Below are 10,000 nucleotides of genomic sequence, written 5' to 3'. Positions count from 1 at the left end.
GAATTCACTATTTTAATCCCTTCATAAGATTCTGAGGCTGTGTAAAACCATCATATAGTAAGCGAAATGAATATGAAAACGCGTCATGATACTGAAGTGGTTAAAATCTTCAATACTAGGACACATTTTTGCCTTGAGATTTGTGTACGATTGGACTATTTTATTGACATTAGGAATAGTCTATGAAGGTCAGAAGAATAATGGCCACAGTCTTTACTATGCGTTTCTGAAGCTGTATAAAATCACCAAATATTAACCAGAATGAATATGGAAACGCGTCATGGTACTGAAGGGGTTAATGAAGTAATTTAAACCCTGTGTCTTGTTTTACTTATATTTGAAGAACACAAGGGAAGCTCCAACACAAGAAACAGTTAGGCCGACACGTGGCAGTCCCTGTATGAAACCTATTTACTTATTTCTTACGAGTTTACGAAATTATATCGTATTAAAAAGAGAATATACATTTTTTCGTTCTTCCTATGGTTATTTTTGTCATCGAAGTGTGTGTGTGTGTGTGTGTGTGTGTGTGTGTGTGTGTGTGTGTGTGTGTGTGTGTGTGTGAGTGAGAGAGTTAGCAATGCAGTAGTAATAATGATATAAGTCAATTAGAAGCGGCGGCAGTGGCAAAGAGGTGATCTGTGTGTGGGTCACGAAGCAGCCACGCCCTATTGTCTGTCTCTGTCTGTCTGTCTGGCTGGCTGGCTGTTTGGCTGGCTATCTATCTGTCCGTCTCTCTGGCTGTCTATCTCTGTGTCTGTCTGGCTGGTTGTTTGGCTGTCTCGCTGTCATTCTGGCTGGCTGGTTGGCTGTTTGGCAGGCCTGCTAGTTGTCTGTCTGGTTGTCTGTCTCTCTCTCTGTCTGTCTGGTTGGCTGGCTGGCTGGCTGGCTTTCTGTCTGCCTGTCTGGCTGGCTGTCTGGCTGGCTGGCTGTTTGTCTCTCTGTCTGTCTGTCTCTTTCTGTCTGGCTGTCTATCTGTCTGGCTGGCTGGCTGGCTGGCTGGCTGGACTGACTGGCTGTTTGTCTGGCTGTGTGTCTGTCTGTCTGTCTGTCTGTCTGTCTGTATCTTTCCGTCTGTCTGTCTGTCTGTCTGTCTGTCTGTCTGTCTGTCTGTCTGACTGTCTGGCTGAGCATTCCTTCTTGCCTTGGTGTGATTGACTTTTAACCTCCTCGTCTTCTTGTGTCTCCGTCTTAAAAGATTGTTTCTTTAATACCTTTCTTGACGTTTCTTTTTCTTGGTCTTTTTCTTCTTTTCCCTTCGTGTTTCGTTATGTGCTATTTGCTTTATCATTACTATTTACCTTTATTTTTTTAATCATATTATTCTTATTGCACCAAAATTCATTTATATTATTTTCTTCATTGCTTTTTGTTTTATTTGATTATTTTTCTATTACTATTTTTTAATCATATTTTTTTTTCATGACACTTAACCCCATCAGTACTGGGACACATCTTTACTTTGAGATTTGAGTGCGATTAGACCATTTTATTGACATTAGGAAGGGTCTATGAAGAGCAGAAGACTAATGGCTATAGTCGTCACTATTTCAATCCCCCACGTAAGTTTCTCAAGCTGTATAGTCACCAAACAGTTAGCAAAATGAATATGGAAACGCGTCATGGTACTCAAGAGGTTAACATTATCTACTTATTTTCTTCCCAGCAGTGTTCCTCGTCGTCGTCACCTTCGTCATCGTCATCGTCAGCCAGAGAAGTTCGTCGCATCGTCACGGTAAAGTATTGAATAGTTTTGATTTGTATCTTTCTCGTTGACCTGTTTTTGTGTTTGGTCGTTCCTTCCATCACTCGCCTATTTTTGCGTGTTGGCTGACCTTTCTTTGCTTTACGTACTGAACATTTGTATTTCGTTCAGTTTATCATTTCTTATTCTTATTTATTTTGTTGTATATATCTCAGTCTCTCTTTCCTTACTCCTTTGTTTATTTTGTTGTATATATCTCCATGTCCGTCTTTATTTCTTTCATTCTGTTTATTTATGCTTCTCTCTTAAGTCTATCTGTATCCCGTGACATATTTTTTTTTTTTTTTGTATATATCTCGTTTCTCTTGTCTTCCTTTTATTTCGCTGTTTGTTTATGTTTGCTTCTCTTTAATTACGTCTTATTGAGTTCCTTTCTATATTTTTTTTTCCTAATTGTCTTTTTTGTCAACTGTACACGTCTGCTATTTCGTATTTATATCTTTGCCTCATTATTTTTCACTTTTACCATTTTATCATACCTTCCTTGTTTGTCTATCTCCATTTCGTTAATTATACCTTTCATGTAACTCACCCGTTCATGTCAGTATTTTTTTTTCATTTATAAATTTTTAAAGTTTGTTTTGTCACTCTTTCCAATCACATTTGTCTACAACTTAACGACAATCTCAACTTTTCATTCCTCTGCGCCTCGCCTCGCCTCGCTGTGCTGTGCTGTGCTGGTGGTAGTGGTGGTGGCGGCGGCAGAGGCAAAGGCAAAGGGAAAGGCAGGTAGGTAGGCAAGCAGGCAGGCAGGCAGGCAGAGAAGGAGGGAGGGGGTTCCACTTCCACTTCTGGCGGCCTTCACATACTATAACTTGTGTGTGTGTTAAAAGAAAAAAGTATTACAACTGAGATGGCAGTTTAGAATACATGGGAATGAGTTTAGCCTTGGTTTGTTTGCTGGTGTGTGTGTGTGTGTGTGTGTGTGTGTGTGTGTGTGTGTGTGTGTGTTGCAGCGGTTTGCGATTAAGGTAACGTGGCTGTTGTATTGATTGAAAGCTATTCGTTTGGTTTTGAATTTGTATTGTATTGGCGTTGTGTTGTGTCCGGCGAGTCATTCCTGCCTGTCTTGTCGCGTGATGGGAACAGAGAGAGAGAGAGAGAGAGAGAGAGAGAGAGAGAGAGAGAGAGAGAGAGAGAGGCAGTGATGCGGTTTAACTCTGGAATTCGATTTGTTTTTATTATGTTTTCATTTGTTTCTATTCTTCATTCTGGTATTGGTCTGTGTGTTGTTGATTTGCTTCATTGTCTAGTGAGATTAATTTATTTTTGGTCCGTTTTCACTCTTAATTCATGAGATCATTTGTATACATCATTTGCTTTATAAATTAACGTTTCAATTTTTTTAGTTATCGTATTGTTTTCTTTTCGTGTGGGCTGAAAATACGTTTTAGTTATACACTAATACGTAATCTCGTATTAAACAAAACCTTATAAGAAATGCGAAAACAAAATTGCTAACCTCCCTATTAATTTGTACTTTTATATCACTCTTTTTTTCATTTTTACTTTATTTCAGCTACACAAAAACAATGAGGATGAGCCGGTAATGTTGAAAAGCACGACGACCTTTCCCACTGCGGTTCGAGATTCTATCTGGCGGCAAACACTTTTCTGTTTTGAATGAACGTGAACGCCGCGATTGGATCAGAACTAGGCGGCGACTGTGTGAAGTGTCGCGTGGGAGCTGCAGGTGACGTTACGCCCTCATCCCTCTCACCTTCCACCTCTCGCCCCTCTTCTCCCTCATTCTTCTCTCAACTCTTACCTACTTTCAACTTTTACCTACTTGCTACTTTCTTTCACTCTTGGTATCTTTATTCCCTTTTTTTTTCTCTCTGACATGCATTTTAAGAGTGAGGTAATCTGCTTTTTGGGGTCAATTTGTATCAACATTGCGGGGTTAGTATAGGTTATTCTGTGACTTTTTATGCATTATGGAGATCGACAATGGCACAGACCACTTAACACTTCCAAATGAAATAACTAGTGAGATTTTGACTTGTACACTTCATGAAAACTAACCTAAAACACAAGAATAAGAAAATCTCTATTCTATTTCAACGTTCCATCCACACAAGTTATTAAGAATGTGACGAAAGAGATGATGCTGTGCTGGAGGTGTCCTAATTTCTCTTGTGAAACAGTTCCACTCATTTTCAGTGAGTATTTTAAGCATGTTAGGAAACCTTTCAGAATTGAGTGTGTAACATCGTAAAGTTTAGCCGGGCGCATTATTACATCTACCTTGTTCATGGCTAAGATCACGTCAGCTAATGTCATGAAGCGCGATTATTTTTTCACGCTTGAAATTAAACTTTAGATTGACAATGTTGGCTTGTTCATAATGCATGGTAACCTTTACCATGGCCACTTCAGAAGACAAGCATTTGACTTAAAAATTCTCGTTCCTCTCCATCACACATTTCACCAAAGCGGAAGATGTGATTTAGAAACCCTTCCCTATCTCATTACAGCGACCATTTTCAAAGACCACAGAGACTATCAGCCGAGTTCCAAAGAGTATTTTTCTTGTTGCGATAATGCAGAAAACTTGTCAACATGTTACTACAATTACAGAAACTTCCTTAAAAAAAACAATGTCACTTTAACTAGAGCCCTTTGAAAATAGTGACGGTGCGACGCGGAAATGTTTCAGAATATGAACATTTCTCTGACGAAGGCTGCAAAGGCTCTACACTCGAGCTTTGAACACCATCACTGTTGGAGACACACACACACACATAAATGGATAGATAGATAAAAATTTATTGACCACAGCAAGCAATACAACAATAACCAGTCCATGTATCACGCATACCACAACTTAGAAAGTCAACTACCACGATCTATCATACATACATCTGCAGTCTGCATTCCCTACCACTAAATTATTCTTCCTCAATAATACATAAGCGCTAGTCTGTACAAAGATGAACCCCGACTGAAGGTCACTGGGGATGGTCGTTATAATGTCAGCTGTGGTGCCTCTTGCCAACTTGGAGAAATGATTGGAGTGTTGACCGGAATCGCTAATGATCAGTCAGGCATCGACAATACGCACGCCAGATCATAGGTTAGTGATTGCTGTTTATTCTGATTTCTTTGTCTTATATTTTTTTGTCTTTCAGTTTTTATATATCAAATTGGTTGCTGTTGTCGTTTATATTTCTTTTCATCGTTTTATCCATGTAAGTTTGTTTAGTATTTTGACCTGCAACCTGACCAAATTTACAAGAGCCTGAAGGAGGAGGAGGAGGAGGAGGAGGAGGAGGAGGAGGAGGAGGAGGAGGAGGAGGAGGAGGAGGAGGAGGAAGAAGAAAACAATGAACAAGGAGAAAAAACTAATCATAACAATGGCTAGAAAAGACGCGTTTCCATATTCATTCTGCTTACTTTTTGGCGATTTTATACAGATTCAGAAAAACAGTGAAGACTGGTCATTAACCCCCTTCAATACTGAGACGCAACTTTTATCCTGATTTTTGGGTATGACTGGACGATTTTATCTGTATTAGGAATGGTCTATGGAGGTCAAAAGATTAATGGCCAGAGACTTTACTATTTTAATCCCCAAATAAGTTACTGAAGCTGTAAAAACTCGCTCAATAGTAAGCAAAATGAATATGAAAACGCGTCATTGTATTGGAGGGTTAATCTTCTGACCTCCATAGACCTTTTATAATGTCAGTAAAATTGTCTAACCATATCCAAAACTCCAGGTAAAAATGCGTCCCAGTACTGAATGGGTTAACACTCTCCACTCGCTCACTGTCTTGGGATCTGTGCGCTGAATAGATTGCATTCCCATTTACCGTGGCTTTCCATCCTTTCCGCGTCCTTTCCTTGTGTGTGTGCGTGAGTGTGTGTGTGCGTGTGCAGTGGTTCGGACGGATGGCATTACTGTGGTTTTTCTTTGCTTTTGCCTTCCGCCGAGCTGCGTCTCCCAATCAAGAGATATTTCAGTCCTGTCGCCGCCACGCTGCTTGATAACGCACTGTGCCTTTTTGTGGCCCTCGCTCGCCGACCCAACCACCGACAAACTCAATGACTGACTGGCTCCCTGGCTGGCTCGGTGACTGCTACTTGTGTGTAGAGAGAGAGAGAGAGATTGGTAGACACTAACTAATACCTCAACATTTCTCCTGTCTTCCATCTCAGTTCCTCCTCCTCCTCCTCCTCCTCCTCCTCCTCCTCCTTCCCAAACACCTGGGTCATCTGTACTCCTGAATCTCTTCCTGACAGCATTCCTCACTCTACCTCCACCTCCTCTCATCTCCACCACCACCTCCTCCACATTCACAATCTCAAGAGTACTCAAGCTGCTATCATTCTCTCTTCTCCTGTCTCACTCACACCTCCTCCTCCTCCTCCTCCTCCTCCTCCTCCTCCTCCTCCTCCTCCTCCTCCTCCTCCTCCTCCTCCTCCTCCTCCTCCTCCTCTTCAGTTATGACAAGCAACGCCCTTCAATTTGCACTCCCCAACATCCTCGATCACTAGAATCTAATGTGAAGCCGTTAAAAATTGCATGTGATTCTCTCTCTCTCTCTCTCTCTCTCTCTCTCTCTCTCTCTCTCTCTCTCTCTCTCTCTCTCTCTCTCTCTCTCTCTCTCTCTCTCTCTCTCTCTCTCTCTCTCTCTCTCTCTCTATGTGGGTTTTTGATGCGGTTATTTACTTATTTTATCTTATTTTTATCTTATTGTTTTATTCTATTTATTTTTTCTATTTTTTTCTATTTATTTTTTGATCACTTACCTGTTTGGAGTTTGATGTTTGATGTCTATATGGTTGTTTTTTGTGTGGTGGTGGTGGTGGTGGTGGAGTGGTGATTGTTGTGTGGTTGTTGTGATGATAGTGATGGTGGTGGTAATGTTAGAAAGTTAGTGTGTGTGTGTGTGTGTGTGTGTGTGTGTGTGTGTGTGTAATTCACCACCACGGTTGCCTCCTGGTCACCCAACCAGTCTTCTCCATTACGGAGCGGGCTCAGAGCTCATAGACCGATCTTCGGATAGAACTAAGACCACAACACACTCCACACACCGGGAAAGCGAGGCCACAACCCCTCGAGTTACATCCCGTACCTATTTACTGCTAGGTGAACAGGGGCCACACATTAAGAGGCTTGCCCATTTGCCTCGCCGCTTACCGGGACTCGAACCCGGCCCTCTCGATTGTGAGTCGAGCGTGCTAACCACTACACTACACAATGTGTGTGTGTGTGTGTGTGTGTGTGTGTGTGTGTGTGTGTGTGTGTGTGTGTGTGTGTGTGTGTGTGTGTGTGTGTATTCATTTGAAAGCCATGTAGAAATAATGTGAAGCTAGAATAATGTATACATAATAATACGTACATATATCATTCCTCGCACAATTTTTCTCCACTATCTAGAATAAATAATATAATACAAAAGCTGGTAATTAACATGCAAAGAAATAATTAAAAAATTAAAAGAGAAAAGCATACGCGAAATAAATATCACAATTATTCTTCACAATAACGACAATGACAACGATAAAAGAAATAAAAAAAGAAAAATAGAGAAATAAAATACACTTTACAAACACCACAAACAGACAAAACAATAGAAAAGTCGCACACACACACACACACACACACACACACACACACACACACACACACACACACACACACACACACACACACACACACACACACACACACACACACACACACACACCACAGGAACAGTAAACAATAAACAATAAACATCAAACAAGCATCACAAACAAAGAACCGGATAGAACAAGGCAACAACAAGGCAACAAGAACAACAACAATAACAATAGCAGGGAAAAACAACATTAAGCATAAGAACGTGACGGTGAGAAAGGTTATTAAAGGGAACACTCACTCTCTTCAGCTGCAGTGCGCCGGGGAAGGGAAGAGAAAGAGACGGTAATCAACACTAGGTAGAACAGGGGTGTATAAATGAGGAGGGTTCCACAAGAGGCCCTGCAGAACACCGCCTCCTAAGGTAGTACAGACGTGAGGGAAGGGTAAGGAGCACGTGGCTATAGGGAACCACAATGCTCCACACAGTTAATTAAAAGGTGATGGGAGAAGCTATAAGGGAAATGAACAGGACTTAGTAAATACGAGAACAACAATTTTTAATCTATTTTTTTTTTCTTATAGGGAAAGGAAAACAGGATAAACTATAAGGGAGTTAAGTGTACATGTTAAAATACTATTCTCAACTCGTATCATATTCAACATATTCAAGGGTGAGAAAAAAAAAGAAACATGAAGTATCTCATAGACTACATTAATGTCACTACCTCATATCACATCATTAAACTAGACACGGTACCTTACACAGCACGTTATGAGGCACTGAGTAATGGCACTCGCTAGGGAGGACTGACCTGCTGCATCTACTAATGGTATCTACAGGCTCATATTCTGAAACACTTCCGCGCTACACTTTCACAATTTTCAAAGGGTTCTAGTTGAAGTGAAGTGACATTTTAAGGCCATTTTGCAATGTTAGGGATCTGTTAACAAGTTTTCTGCATTATCAACAGGACAGATACTCTTTAGAACTCGGCTAATCGTTCCTGTGGTCTTTGAAAATTGGTCGCAGTGAGAGAGGGAAGTGTTTCTTAATATGGCACAGTTAGACCCGTATTCTGAAATGCTTTGCTCTCTCACCATCACTACTTTCCAAAGACTCTAGTAGAAGACACTCGAGTTTTTAAGGGTGCATGGCTTTGGTGATGGACTGTGAAGGTTTCTGGTTTATCATAAGGAAGAACTGCCTTGAAAAACCCGGCCTCGGAAAATTGTCGTGGTGAGAGCAAGGTGTTTCTGAATATAGGCGCTAATCAGGTCCGTTACACACAGGAGATACGCATTGGCTTCCTCATTAGTGGCAGGGAGAGGAAGGCTTTGGGGTGTGGTGCTGGGTGGGACGGAGATCCAGTACGTGATGGCTTTACCTAACGCTGAGTGGGTGTGGCAAATGAGAGGCTGTTGATATGCAAGCTCGTATTCTCAAACTATTTCATGACCTCTGCATTTTAAACAGCATTGGAAAGTATTAGACATTTTATTAGTTGCATGATTTCAGTAAGACTCTTAAGTTAGTAGGGAAAGGTATGGCATTGTAGACTCTTCAACTTAGCAGGAAGAAAACATCGTGGGAACATGACCAGTTATCTCTGTGGTATTCTAAGACACTGCTTCTGTGAGGTCCGAAGTGTTTAGAAATACGAGCTGTAGTCTTAGTGGTGCTTCATTGACTGCATGTCTGGCTCGGGAGTCGTCAGTCGTTACTTACTTACCGCTGTATTCATTGTGTCTCTTCGCCTGCTGCCTCCCATCACTCGTCCTGCCTCGCATTACCTGTCTTGCCATACCTGTTTGTTGTTATTCATGTATGCAACCAAGCAACCACACACACACACACACACACACACACACACACACACACACACACACACACACACACACACACACACACACACACACACACACACACACACACACACACACACACACACACACACACACACACACACACCCCGGATTCCTTCGTGTTGCTGTTAATGTTCTAATATTCGCGTCTCCACATCCACAAAATACAGTACCACTTCATCTTAACTCCCTGACCCTCTCCCTTCACCCTAACCAGCCTTTCATCCTTAGACTAACTTTCTACCCATACCTTCACTACCAGCACTCTTTCCTCCTCCTCCTCCTCCTCCTCCTCCTCCTCCTCCTCCTCCTCCTCCTCCTCCTCTTCCCAGCACAGGGCAATCAGTTGATAGCTGCTCCCGATCCAATACATAGCGTCTCTCTCTCTCTCTCTCTCTCTCTCTCTCTCTCTCTCTCTCTCTCTCTCAACCTCCCAAAGTTTTCTCGTCATTCCACCCACTACCACCACCTCTCTCCCTCCCTTCCCGCTCTTCTCTATTCTCCCTCTCCTCTTCCTCCTCCTCCTCCTCCTCCTCCTCCTCCTCCTCCTCCCTTCTTTCTCTCCTCTCTCACACTGTTCTCTCCTCCTCTTGTCCTTTCTTTTCATTGCAATTCCCTTCAGTTTGTTTCTCCTTTCCTCTTCCTCGATATGTTTTGTGTTTAAAGGGAATGCTGGGAAGTGATTGACTACTGCTACTGCTACTACTACTACTACTACTACTACTACTACTATAATACAACTATTGCTAATGCTACTACTACTACTACTACTACTACTCCTCCTCTCCTCTCCTCCTCCT

General features: G+C 41.8%; 1 protein-coding gene across 6 annotated transcripts in view; it reads right to left on the bottom strand.

The window, feature by feature from the left end:
• Positions 1–10,000, bottom strand: part of LOC123516607 — a 314,502-nt gene that overhangs the window by 97,173 nt on the left and 207,329 nt on the right. For 4 of the 6 annotated variants that reach the window (XR_006678254.1, XR_006678255.1, XM_045276154.1 and 1 more), the window contains one exon: positions 7,636–7,644. The exons of the other annotated variants lie outside the window; for them this stretch is intronic. Coding sequence is in view for 2 of the 4 variants with exons in the window: in XM_045276154.1 (XP_045132089.1) it covers positions 7,636–7,644 (9 nt within the window). In the remaining 2 variants the exon portion in view is untranslated. The remainder of the gene's footprint in view (positions 1–7,635; positions 7,645–10,000) is intronic. 6 annotated transcript variants of the gene reach the window in all.

The sequence above is a fragment of the Portunus trituberculatus genome, chromosome 41 (assembly GCF_017591435.1).
Source record: "Portunus trituberculatus isolate SZX2019 chromosome 41, ASM1759143v1, whole genome shotgun sequence".
NCBI lineage: Eukaryota > Metazoa > Arthropoda > Malacostraca > Decapoda > Portunidae > Portunus > Portunus trituberculatus.
This window is presented reverse-complemented; position numbering and strand designations above follow the sequence as displayed.